General features: G+C 43.2%; 1 protein-coding gene across 2 annotated transcripts in view; it reads left to right on the forward strand.

Annotated features, from left to right (window-relative positions):
- Positions 1-14,123, forward strand: part of xrn1 (5'-3' exoribonuclease 1) — a 111,483-nt gene that overhangs the window by 19,267 nt on the left and 78,093 nt on the right. For both annotated transcript variants that reach the window (XR_004413812.1, XM_033031911.1), the window contains exons 3-4: positions 6,634-6,731; positions 12,212-12,321. Coding sequence is in view for 1 of the 2 variants with exons in the window: in XM_033031911.1 (XP_032887802.1) it covers positions 6,634-6,731; positions 12,212-12,321 (208 nt within the window). In the remaining variant the exon portion in view is untranslated. The remainder of the gene's footprint in view (positions 1-6,633; positions 6,732-12,211; positions 12,322-14,123) is intronic.

Consider the following 14,123-nt stretch of genomic DNA (forward strand, 5'->3'; position numbering starts at 1 on the left):
TTCCTCTTTCCCTCCATAACGCCTCTCCCCTCCCTACCCCCCTCCTATCCTTCCATCCCCCACCTCCCCATGCCTCACTTCCCCCCATCTCCCCCACTATCCCTCCTCACCTCCCCACTGCCCTCCTCTCCCTCTATTTCCCACTCCCTACCTCTCCCACTACCCCCTCCTCTCCTTCTATTCCCCCTCCTCCCCCACTCCCCCTCCCCACCTCCTCCTTCTTTTCCCTCCTTCCCTCCCTCACCTCTTCTTTCCCCTACCCTCAGTCACTCCCTCCATAACTCCTCTCCTCTCCCTACTTCCCTCCTCTCCCTCTATCCCCTCTCCTCCCCCACTCTCCCTCCCAGGATCTCCAGGTTGCCGCTCCTCTCCCTTCTTGTAGCGATGTTACAAAACTTACCTTCAGCGGTGCTGCAGTTCTGCCACTGGCTGTATGTGCGACTTTGGCGCCTTTGAGGGGGAGGGGGGGGCGGGATTAAAATGCCGTTTTCTCCTGCCTGTCGGAGGCGGAATTCCTCGGGCTGCAAGCTGCTGATGAAAAATCGACCGGACTTCCGTTCTCCATATGTTTAATTAAAATTTTTTTTTTTAAATCGCTGGATTAAAATAAAAAGCTACTTCTAACGCCGTCAATGCCTACAACGTGACGGATCTCAAGTACGGGACAAAACACGGTGTAAGTCGTGTATTTTGCATATAAACTTGCTTCTTGGGATGACTTTAATCAATCCTCTATAAGCGAAAATGTGATTTGGGCCCCATACGAACCGGCAGTGTTTTTCCTGCCGATATGGGGTTCAAATTCACCGCAAATGCAACATTCCATTTGATCGCGTTCCAGAAAAACCCATGTCATAAGATCATCTAAATCATCTATATTTTGTGTTATTGTCTACCCATAGTCAATATCATCCATCCGTCGGTGTGGATCCTTGGCTCGGCCCGGAAGCACCAGCAGCTACGGCCGCGCCGGCGTGTGTGGGGGGGGGGGGGGGGGTGGAGAGCTCGGAGAATAGACGGGGGAAGAGTCATGGGGCAGAGGGGGGGTATCACTGGGGAGGGGGGCAGGAGCCAGCGAGGGGGACCAGATGGGAAGGGGTTGTGATGGCGGTGCGTTTGGGACTCACAGTGGGCGCTGGATGCTCTCCGCCGAGATCAGATTCTCCGTTTGGCGACATCTCCTGCTCCGGGCCGGGCCGTGCCGTTTCCGGGCCCTCCGAAAATTGTGTTTGGTTGGGGACTTCTGCCGGCCACCCACAGCGTCCCTCAGCTCTAGTAAAGACGCAATGGCGCAGGAAGGGACGGACCGTCCCGGGGAGTGACAGGAGAAGAGACTAATCCACGCGGCGCTGACTGGCAGGAGAGGCGATCGATCTGCGTACGTGCGGTTTTTAAGATTTTTAAACCTCGCTAACTTTTACAATAAACCACCGATTGGAACAAAACTTGGTGCACTCGCAGCACAGGAGAACGGTGAGCGAGCTGGCGAAAAATCGTAGCGCTATCGCGCGGGGTTGCAAAAACGCGCAAACTGGAAGATAAGATCAGAGTTTTAGTTATGCATAGATAAATTCCATAACTGATGAAGGCCAGTGTGCCAATCCTTGTTTTTCATTATTGAGGTATGTGCATGTTGCATACATGATGTAATTATAGCATGCAATGAACTAACTGACATAATAGGTTCAATGGATATCTTGTGAGAAGTTTATGAAAGTGAATAAATAAGTAGGAATCAAATGGCACAATGTATTCGCAGGTAGAACTACTGCCTCACAGCTCTAGCCACCCAGATTCAATTCGACCTTCAATGCTATCTTTGTGGAGTTGCATCCAAGCATTCAATAGGGGCGGCACAGTGGTGCAGCTTGTAGAGCCGCTGCCTCAAAGAGCCAAAGACCTGGGTTCAATCCTGACCTCGGATGCTGTCTGTGCTCCCTTTGACTCTGGGTTTCTTCTGGGTGCTCTGGTTCCCCCCCCCACTTCCCACAGACATGAGAGTAGGTTGGTTTGTTGCCCATTATAAATTGTGTAGGTGTGTGCAAGAATCTGGAGAGAAATTGATAACAATGTGGAGAGAATAAAGTTGGATTAGATTAGTGTATATGGGTGGTGAATAAGGGCCTGTCCCACTTTCACGACCTAATTCATGACCTTTTTTTACTCGTGGACATTTTTCATCAGGCTAGAAAAACGCCCTGACCTACTTGATGCCACGAGTACCTAGGACTAGCATCACGACCTACCTACGACCTTCCTTCGACCTCCTACGACCTCGTGACGACCATGCTGCGAGTATGAGTCAAGGGCAAACTCGGCAGAGATCGTGAATTAGGTCGTGAAAGTGAGACAGGCCCTTACTTATTCAGTGTGGTAGGACAAAGGGCATGTTTCCATACTTTATCTCTCTATTCAGATGAGACTTTATTAAAGTATACTCTTCACTGTTGTAAGTCAAAAGATAATTTGTCCCAGTTCAGAAATGCAACGTCACCTATTTTCAAGTTACCTTCCAACCTTATTTTGTATAATGTTTTTACATTACCATGATGAACATTTACAGCAATGTTGAGAATAGAAAACTGGTAATTAAGTACAGGTAATTCTGTTGAAACGAGTGTTACCATAATGCAAATTGGATATAACACAATTGATAATTAGGGAACACTGTCTATTAGTTATGATGCGTTTTTGATCAGGACCTAACCATGCAGTAATCAAATACCATTGTCTCTTAACAAATCAGACTACCAGTTTCACCGCATGAGACAATTTAAGACAGTAAAGCCCCTGTCCCACTTAGGTGTCCTTGGCACGCAAATTACGCGACCTCGTGGTCGCGTTGAGCCGCGACGGTCCCACGAAGGTCGCACGCGATTTCATTCGACCGCACAGCCGTCTGGAGCGCGTGACGTCATTTGAAGATGGACACAAAGCTGGAGTAACTCAGCGGGACCGGCAGCATCTCAGGAGAGAAGCAATGGGTGACGTTTCAGTGTCGAGACTCTTCTTCAGTCTGAAAAGAAGGGTCTTGACCCAAAACGTCACCCATTGCTTCTCTCCAGAGATGCTGCTGGTCCCGCTGAGTTACTCCTGCATTTTGTGTCTATCTTTAATTTTCTTGGCGTAGAAGTGGGGGCGGATCCGGACCGCAACGGCCGTGAGCCCCAGGCCGAGCTCGGCGATCGTTTGCCTGCTTCTGCTGCTGTTGAAGGTGAGACGCTGCGTCGCGCCAGGGTCTTGGGCCTGTCCCACTATGGCCGTCAGTTCCGCGACAGGCCGTTGGCGCACGAAGATTTTGTTCACTACAAAAATTTCGGAGCCCCGCGCACAACTACATACCTCTCCGCGCTTCTCAGTGGGACCGGCCCCACGCGGCCATACGATGCCCGTGCGCCTCAACGCGACCACGAGGTTGCGTAATTTGCGTGCCAAGGACACACAAGTGGGACAGGCCCTTTACTCTGAAAATTGGCAACTGTTTCTATTAATACTTGTGCAATGATACTTTATTAAACAATGTAACATAGTCTTTAGTATATTTAGCTTGCAGTCACAAAAACAAAGTTGTAGCTATTACAAACGGCTTTAATTTTTTAAGTCCTGTGCGAAAAATAACTGTTGAAAAAGAACTATTTTTCTCACTGGCACATAAATTTTTTAAACTCTTTTCTACAACGTGAGGTTTCTTAGTAAAGGAACTATAGCATTACAGCAAAACTGCCTGCAGCCTGAGCAAGCAGAAAAGAGAAGAGAGGGACTAACAAGATTGCACTTTCAAGTATCAGGTGCAGACAGGTTGGATTGAATGACTTGTCTAGCAATGTTTTTTTCTGGCTCTGAGGTGGTATGCCATCAGTGAATATTCCAAGCTGAAGGGGTGGAGGGGGTGCACATCTCAGATTGATAGGTATGAAGTGTGTGTGAGCACAATTTAAGGTTTATTATGTGATTAACACTTTTGAATATTAGAACCTTACATCTATGCCCTCACTTCTTGATTCCCCCACCGTGGGAGGAAAAGACGTAGTCTGTCTGCAGTAAAAGCAGAGGAGAAATAATCATTAAGGACCTTGCCCATGTCATGCAGCTCCATGCATAGATGGCCATTTTTTTCCTGAGGGGTTCTATTTTCCCTTGTTACACTTTTTTCCCCTTAATATACTGAGAAAATGTCTTTGGATTCTCCTTGATCTTATCTGTCGGAGGTATCACATGACCCCTTTTTGCTCTCCTGGTTTCCACCTTGTGTACACTCCTCATATCTCTATACTCCTCAGGGAATTCATTTGTTCCCAGCTGCCTATATCTGACCAGAGCCACAATTTCTCTTGTCATCCAGGGCTCCTACTTCTCTGCCTTGCCCTTCATGCTAACCGGAATATGTACACCTTGAACTCTCACTCAATTTTTTTTTCGGACACCCCTTTGTATGCAAACAACCTACTCCCATCAGCTTTTGCAAGCTCCGATGTAATACCATCATGTTGGCCTTGAATTTAGAACTTCAACTTGTGGACAGCCCTGTCCTCATAACTATTTTGAAACTAATAGAAATTTGGTTGTTATTCCCAAAAGGCTCATGCATTGAAACATCAGTTATTTGTCCTGCCCAATTCCGTAAGAGTAGGCCAAGCTTTGTCCTGTTCCTTGTAGTGTCCTCTAAATATTCTCTGTGTAAACTTTCCTGAAAGCACTTAAAAAAAAAACCCACCCTGTCTAATCCCTTGACACTATGGCAATCCCAGTCTGTATTGGGAATGTTAAAATCCCCTACTATGACAACCCCATTAGTCGTACAATCTCCAGGCATATGTGATTGTCATGCAGCACAGAAACAGGCCCTTCAGCCCAACTCATTTATGGCAACCAAAATGTCGCATCTCACCTCGACTCATTTGCCTGCAATTGGCCTCAAAACGTTTCCAATCCATATACCTTGTAGGAGGGAATTGTGTACTTTTCCTTTATCTGACTTTACTCAGATAGGCATAGACACAAAATAAAACAGCTCATAGGTCAGTGGTGATTCTTTCGAACAAGTCGGTTTAATAAAATACCGTAGCAATGTACATCGGGGGGCAGTGTGAGCAAGCTCAAACTATTTCAAAATACTACAGTAACTAGGATTCTTATACCCTCATGACACAATGGTTTCCCATGGAGTTGAAATAAACAATCATTAATCAATGTCTCCCCAAAGTTAACTTAAATCTTGCATTTCCTGTTGTTTAGATATCTCCCTCCCATATATTTAACATGTAGATATCATAAATGTCCAGATTTCCCTCGCCAAATGGAGTCCCCTCGTAAAAGAGATCATTTGTTAACCTTTGGAAGACTTGCCTGCTCAACACAGTGACAAAGAGCAGCTGTAATGCAAGTTTGCAACAGATACAAACCTAGACAGAACTACAAACTCCCCCCCTACTGATAAGGAAGCCTGCTTCACAGCAGAATGTTTCAGCCTAAGCTATTTTAACTACATTCTATCTTGGCCATATTCCTATCATGCTCCCCAGTATGTGAGCTCCAGGGTTAACCGAACTATAACCTATTCATCTTCCTTACAATTTTCAAATTTCCCAACAACATACCTGTCAGTGGACACAAAAAGCTGGGACAGGCAGCATCTCTGGAGAGGCAGGTTTGGACACACCTGTCCAAGTGTATTTTAAATGTTGTCGTTGTACCTGTCTCAACTATTTCCTCTGGCTTTTACCTGCCTCAACCACTAACTACTTGCTAGAGTTCTTGCTTCTGAAGAACAGTAAATCCTGGTCCATGGTCTTTTCATGGATCCGTTCTTCCTCTTTGAATATACAGTATATCCAATCTCCTATTGAAGAGCAGCACTGAATCTGTATCCATTGGATTCCAAAATGTAACCATTCATTTGGCCAAATCATGGTTTGATGTTTGTGTCATTAGCCTTAAATCTTAGTGTCTGGTTACTGACTATTTGAAACACTTTCTTATGTATTCCATATAAACCCTAACTTCTAAAAATCAATCAGATCTCTCTTTAAACTTTACAATTCTAAGGAGAACATCCCACCCTGCCTAATCTTTTGAGGTCTGGAAGTTATGTAAGTATTCCTTTGGTGCTTTGAATTGCTCGAGCAACATATTGAAACTATGCAGAAACTTGTCATTCAGCATGCAGAAAAGAGCAATCCTACAGATGGATGAAGTGGAAGAAAATCATATGAAACTTTTGAAAGATGCATTAACTATGAAATAAAACAGTGCTGAAAATACTCATGGTCAAGAACTATTGGTAGAATTCTTTGGGTTAGCGACCTTACATTAGCTGCCCATTATTGGAATAAGCTCTCTGTCGCTGGTATGGTGAACCAAATATATTGTAGATGGGAAAATTGGCCGGACTGAACAAAGTAGGTCATGGAGGAATCAGCAATTATCTTTGATATATTCAAATATGATATATCTATGCTAAACGCATCATAGTCTTACTTTTTAGTCTCCTTTCTCATTCCACATTTATTTCTGTGCAAGCACAATCTTGTCAGATGTCTACCTTCATTTCACAGGCTCTTTCTCTCTTGCAAATGTGTCGTCTATTTCCTGTCCGTATGATTCGGCGTGATTGCACAATGTTTTAAATCATAGATCAGCAAAGGAAGCGGAAGAAAAAATTAAAAAAGCCTTGGAGAAAGGAGAAAGCCTTCCTACAGAAGCCAGATTTGACTCCAACTGCATCACCCCAGGTAACAGGCTCAGCAGCAGCTGTGTTTTCTACAAACTAAATACAAACTTTGATTACATGGAATTGAATAAAATAAGATGGTGGTATATATTTTTTATAAAAAGTTAAGTTCTTGCATTTGTGGTTCATGGTGATTTATTTCCAGGATCTACAGTGCATTCAGAAAGTATTCAGACCCCTTCACTTTTTCCACATTGTGTTACGTTACAGCCTTATTCTAAAATGGATTAAATTCATTTGTTTGGTCATCAATCTACACACAATATCCCATAATAAAAAAGAGAAAACAGGTGTTTAGAAATTTTTGGAAAGTACTTAAAAAGAAATAACTGAAATATCACATTTACATAAGTATTCAGACCCTTTGCTCAGTACTTTGTTGAGGCACCTTTGGCAGCGATTACAGCCTCAGGTCATCTTGGGTATGACGCTACAAGCTTGGTACACCTGTATTTGGGTAATTTCTCCCATTCTTCTCTGCAGATCCTCTCAAGTTCTGTCAGGTTGGATGGGGAGTGTTGATGCACAGCTATTTTTACGTCCCTCCAGAGATGTTCGATCGGGTTCAAGTCCGGGCTCTGGCTGGGCTACTCAAGGACATTCACAGACTTGTCATGAAGCCACTCCTGCGTTGTCTTGGCTGTGTGCTTTGGGTCATTGTCCTGTTGGAAGGTGAACCTCCACCCCCCTCTGAGGTCCAGAACGCTCTGGAGCAGGTTTTCATCAAGGATCTGTCTGAGCTTTGCTCCGTTCATCTTTCCCTCGATTCAGACTAGTCTCCCAGTTCCTGCTGCTGAAAAGCATCCCCACAGCATGATGCTGCCACCACCATGCTTCACCTTAGGTATGGTATTGGCCAGGTGATAAGCGGTGCCTGGTTTCCTCCAGACGTGACGCTTGGCATTCAGGCCAAAGAGCTCAATCTTGGTTTCATCAGATCAGAGCACCAGAGAAAACAACCCTTTTGGCAAACTCCAAGCGGGCTGTCATGTGCCTTTTACTGAGGAGTGGCTACCGTCTGGCCACTCTACCATAAAGGCCTGATTGGTGGAGTACCGCAGATCTAGTTGTCCTTCTGGAATGTTATCCCATCTCCACAGAGGAACTCTGGAGCTCTGTCAGAGTGACCATCGGGTTCTTGGTCACCCCCCTGACCAAGGCCCTTCTCCCCCAATTGCTCAGTTTGGCCGGGTGGCCAGCTCAATGAAGAGTCCTGGTGGTTCCAAAGTTCTTCCATTTAAGAATGACGGAGGCTGCTGTGCTCTTCGGGACCTGCAATGCTGCAGAAATTGTTTTATACCCTTCCCCAGATCTGTGTCTCGACACAATCTTGTCTCAGTCTACAGACAATTATTTTGTCTTCAAAGCTTGTTTTTTTTTTTTGCTCAACTGTTATATAAACAGGTGTGTGCCTTTCCAAATCATGTCCAATCAACTTAATTTACCACTGGCGGACTCCAATCAAGTTGTGCAAACATCTCAAGGATAATCAATGGAAACAGGATGAACCTAAGCTCAATTTTCAATCATAGCAAAGGGTCTGAATACTTATGTAAATGTGATATTTCAGTTATTTCTTTTTAATTACTTTGCAAACATTTCTAAACACCTGTATTTGTTTCTTTATTCTGGGGTATTGTGTGTAGATTGATGATAAAAAAATGAATTTAATCCATTTTAAAATAAGGCTGTAACGTAACAAAATGTGGAAAAAGTGAAGGGTCTGAATACTTTCTGAATGCATTGTACGAAGGAAAAACTTTTCGTGCTTTGAATATCTGCCTTCCATGTTCTATAAATGAGATGACCTTGTTTACCTTTTGTAACACTAAGAATACCTCTTTTTTTAGTATCCGAAGCTCCACCAATCTCAGCCAAGTCTACTGACTTTTGAATTTCCAAGTGCCGTAAGATGGAATAAGATTTTTCCTGTTTTGATGCTAATATTAGTTTTGGAGATTTCAATTCGGGTCATAGTCATAGAGCACGGTTTATCTCTCCTCGTCCCACCTGTCTGTGTTTGGCCCATATCACGCCCAACCATTCCTATCCATGCATCTGTCCAATGTCTTTTAAATGTTGTTATTGTACTTGCCTCAACTACCTCCTCTGGCAGCTCGTTCTACATACCCACCACCCTCTGTGTGAAAAATATTGGCCTTGGGTTCCTATTAAATCTTTCCTCTCTCACTATAAACCTATGTCCATTGGTTCCACTCTGGGTAAAAGACTGTGCATTAACCTTATCTATTTCCCTTGTGATCTTATATACAGCTATAAGATCACCTTTGGCCTTCTGCACCAATTTAACAACATCCTTCCCACAGCAGGGTGACCAAAACCAGACTCTATTTGCAGCCTCACCGATGTCTTGTTCAATTGTAACATAACATCCCAACTTCTATACTCAATATCTTGACAAATCAAGGCCAATGTACCAAAAGCCTTCTTGAGCACCCTGTCTACCTGTGACACAATTTTCAGGTCTCTGAATCCCTCTGCACCGCAACACTATCCAGGGCCCTGCTATTCAGTGTGAAGGTCCTGTCTCGGTTTGACATTCCAAAATGAAACACTTACAGTATACTTATCTGCATTAAACTCCATTGACCATTCCTCCGCCCACTTGCCCAGCCGCTCAAGATCCTGCTGTAATTTTTGAGAACCATCTTCACTGTCCACTTTTATGTAATCTCTAAATTTACTAATCATGCCTTGTACATTCTCATCCAAATCATTGATATAAACCACAAATAACAATGGGTACAGCACCAATCCCTGAGCCACACCACTAATCATAGGCTTCCAGTCTTAAAAACGTACTTACTTACTGCCTATAATGCCTCCTGGCATGTAGGGCAGCAACGAAGGTCCTCCACTTAATTTTGATTCCTTCAGTTGCTGTTTCCGTAACATGTTTGTTTTACGAGACAGGGTTATTAGCCCTGTGCTTAACCTCCAACCTGGAGGACCAGTGGATTGCTCTTCGTCTCGCCTCTACCCTTCGACCTGTTCAGCATGGGAGACCCTAACAGGAGACGAATCTCCCGCTAGCCTAGCTCTAGGGTTCACTGAGACACACAAGCTCCCCGACCACGACAAGGTTGCAATCCAACGGGGAGAGTCTGAAAAACAACCTTTCACAATCATCCTCTCCTTTCTTACGTGAGACCAATTCTCTTATCCATTCAGCTTGCTCTCCCTGGATCCTATGCCATCTAACTTTCCTGGGCAACTTACCTTATCAAATGCCTTGCTAAAGTCCATGTGGACAAAGTCTACAGCTTTGCCCCATTAACCTATTTGATTACTTCAAAAAACTCAATCAATTGAAGGCTATGGTTCATATATAAATAGCCTTACCAGAAAGTCATGAATGGACTGTGAGTGTCCAGGAATATACATTCCTGAAAATATAGAATTTTATTTATTGATTTTTGAGTAATGTACAACGCGTGTTTATATCAATATCCCTGGCTTCAATGAATAAAATACACTAAATTGGAAGAAGTGAAAATGAATTGGTGCATCACCTGGAAGAATTGTTTGGGTTCCTGGATGGTGGGAAGGCAAGAAACATTCTCTCTATTCTCTCCGTTCCTACATCACTCTGCATTTTAAATCATGGTTTTTTTTCTCACATTACATGTTCCATGGAAGATTCCTTGATCTGAATCATAGACTTTGTTTCACTCCCCATGAATGCTGCTTGATCTGTTAATAGTTGCGATTTTTTTCAAATGTTGTATCAAGTTCAAATCAAATTTGTGAAATAAATCATTCACTCGCCTAAAGGGACGAAATTGAATTGAATTGAATTGAATTGAATGCCTTTATTGTCATTCAGACCTTACGGTCTGAACGAAATTTCGTGCCTGCAGTCATACATACAATCATACAATAGTAACAACAATAAACACAAATTAACACCACCACAGTGAGTCCTCCAAGCACCTCACTGTGGTGGAGGCAAAAATCTTAGGGCTGCAGTCTCTTCCCTCCTCTTCTCCCTCTGCGCTGAGGCAATACCCCACCGGGCGATGTAACAACCAGTCCCGCGGCTCACCGAACCCCGCAACGGGCCGGCTCAAACACCGCGGCCCGGGGTGGTCGAAGCTGCCGCCCTCCAGTCCAGCGGACGCAGCCGCTGGCCCGCGGCTCAACCCCGGACACTCAGGTCACCGCCGCCAGAACACCGTCCCAGCCACCGGAGCACCGTTCCAGCCCCGAGCTGGATCGCCCTCACGGCACGCCCAAACTACCATGGCAATGCAATGACGGTGCTAATTATTCACAGCCATTTGAAATAAACAGATTTGTGGGCTTACAGCATTACAAATATTCTTGTACTTATGACAAAAATTCTTAAATCTTTGTAATGAAATTCACTCCATTCCGCAGATGATTTTAATAATTATAAAGTAAACGGTTTTAAGTATTTAATAGATTATATTTTATATCTTCACTGAACTAAAACGCTTAGCTGGGTTTCTGTACAGTTTTGGGCACCATGCTAAAGGAAATATGATGTCATGCTGGAAAGGGTGCAGAGAAAATGCACATACGATGAAAGAATGGGTTGATGGGGCTTGTATTCACTGGAATTTAGAACGAACGAGGGAATCTTATAGAAACATATAAAATTCTTAAAGGATTGGGCAGGCTAGATGCAGGAAAAATGTTCCCGATATTGGGGGGAGTCCAAAACCAGGGGTCACATTTTAAGAATAAGGGGTAGGTCATTTAAGACTGAGATGAGAAAAAACTTTTTCACCATAGAGTTGTGAATCTGTGGAATTCTCTGCCACAGAAGGCAGTGGAGGCCAATTCACTGGATGTTTTCAAGAGAGAGCTAGATTTAGGTCTTCGGCTAACGGAATCAAGGGATATGGGGGGAAAAGCAGGAACGGGGTACTGATTTTGGATGATCATCCATGATCATATGGAATGACTCAAAGGGGCGAATGACCTACTCCTGTACCAATTTTCTATATTTCTATAACACTGCAGTATCAAAGTAGAGTTTATGGTCAGGTTCTCTGTTGGGTGCCATTTACATTAAGTGTTAACCTACAATCATTTGATACAACTTTGTGATTTTTGAGTGTCTGCATTCAATTAAGTGTTCCAGTAACCACATATTACACTAATAGTGAGCTCGTGAGATGAGCAAGATTATTTTCTCATTCTAGATTCCCACTACAGTCACACTGGTGTTCCAGTTACATTTGTAAGCAGCTTATTTTACATTTTTACAGATACCAAGACAGTTAATTACTGAAGTAAAAGTGAGATGATGGGTTTAGTGCTGTTCCCATAAGTTGAATTAATGATAGTCATTGAGCTCTGTTAAAGCAAAATGATTTTGACAGTTCCACCCTTATTATACAGCAATGGCAGATTGCGTGATTTTTCTTTTGTCTGCGCTTTTTTTGGATAATATACATTATTTACTTTTTATATGTTTTTGTCTTGTTTCAGGTACTGCTTTTATGGCCAGGTTACATGAACAGCTAAAATATTTTGTAAACATGAAGATTTCAAGTGACAAATCCTGGGAAGGTGTAACTGTATACCTGTCAGGTCATGAGGTAATAAAACAGTAAATGCCCCAAATTTGTTTTTCTTCTCAAACTGAAAAACCAAATAGATGGGGTAGGGCAGTACTTTTTAAATTTTAGGAAGTTAGTTCGGATCATAGAAAATACCAAGGGGTAAATTGGGTTTTATAATACAGCAAACCCTCGTTTTAACTGACCTCTATAACTGATCTTTGTATCGTGGACGGACCTGCCAAAGCTGCCCCCTGGCCTCGACGCCTCTCCGGCAGCTTGCGCCACCCCCCTGGCCACTTGGAGCACCGGCTGCCTCCCCAGTCGCTTACAGCCCCGGCTGCCCACACCACCCCTTGCTCTTGCTGCCCCCCCAGTTGTTTCCAGCCCCGGCTGCCCACGCCACTCCTGGCTCGCACCACTTCCAGGCCAGACCGTCTGCCACCACCGCCAACCCACAGCCGCTTCCACACAGTGCCTGCCGCCATCTCCGCCGAACCTTACCTGCATTCCGGCCTTATAGGGGCCACGTTATATTGAGGGTCTACAGTATATCAATGTAACTTTAATAAATATGTCAAATAAGCATGGTCAGCAGTGGAACCAACAGTTATGTGTAAGTATAATGTAAGACCAGGCTCAAAAAGGGACAATTCAATGCATGATATAAATATTCCGAAACTGGAGGGATCAGGAAATATATTATTATTAATTTTGATATGCAAGAGAGTGTTTTTGAAAGGATCAGTTGTTGGATGGGGGTTCCAGTAAGGGCGGGTAGTCCCAGAATGATTGGTTCTAAAAAATAATAAAGGAGTTATTAAATTGCTTTATGTGTTTTCTAAATCAGCATATAGTAGGAATGAATTGGAGGTACAGATTTGCAAAGAATTTACCGTTGATAATGAAATACTTCATTTAAGCCATTTTGAATGACGCAGTGCTTATACTATGGGGTAGAAAGAGGAATTTCTGTAAGAATATTATCAGCACATTTCAGCCTAGAAAAGTGGCTTTGTTGTATCTAATCCTGAAGAATGCAATAAAAATATGAAGTTCCCCAGGAATTGAATGCTGTGTTATATTCCAAGGCTTGGATTAGTTATGGAGCAGGACAAGCAGCAATCTAGCAAAGAAAAACTCAGAAGAATAATTTTCCCTGTATGAAGAGTATCAGAAAGTTGATATGCAGAATTATAATTCCACAAGTGTTACATGGAGGGCATCTAAATCAGCTGCTGAGAGACTACAGAAGCAAAATCTGGACCTATGACAAAAGTAATCTTTAATAACATAGACATCAAAAGCTGAAGTAACTCAGCGGGTCAGACGGCATCTCTACATGCAGAAAATACAGACGACAACTAAAGCAGGTACAACCATTTATTAGTGGCTACATGAAAGAGAACTTGTCGATCTTCACCAGGCACATTAACAATTTTTAAACGAGCAGGAGAGTTGCTTGGAGATTACAATGGAGATCTGTTGAAAGAGGTAGAAGAATGGCTAAAGTATTAAATGAGTGTTTGGTATGGTTCATATCAAGAAAAATGATTTTGATAACATTGTTGCCTGATGGCGGAAATACAGTTAAAGCAGAAGCACTAAAATGGCACCTGGTCTTTTGTGCGCATAAAATGTATCTGTAGTTTCTTGAAATGGAAATGATTGATGTTGTGGATCTTATGAAATATGCAATTGTAAAGGATGAGAGACATCAGAATGATCGATTGTACATACATTTTTAGAGGTTGTAAGATTGATTAACAGGACCTTTTCACCAAACGTGTAATCCTGGAATGTTTTTCCCCTGGTAAATGAAGGATAAATCAGACAATTCA

This window comes from Amblyraja radiata, chromosome 13, assembly GCF_010909765.2.
Source record: "Amblyraja radiata isolate CabotCenter1 chromosome 13, sAmbRad1.1.pri, whole genome shotgun sequence".
Taxonomy (NCBI): domain Eukaryota; kingdom Metazoa; phylum Chordata; class Chondrichthyes; order Rajiformes; family Rajidae; genus Amblyraja; species Amblyraja radiata.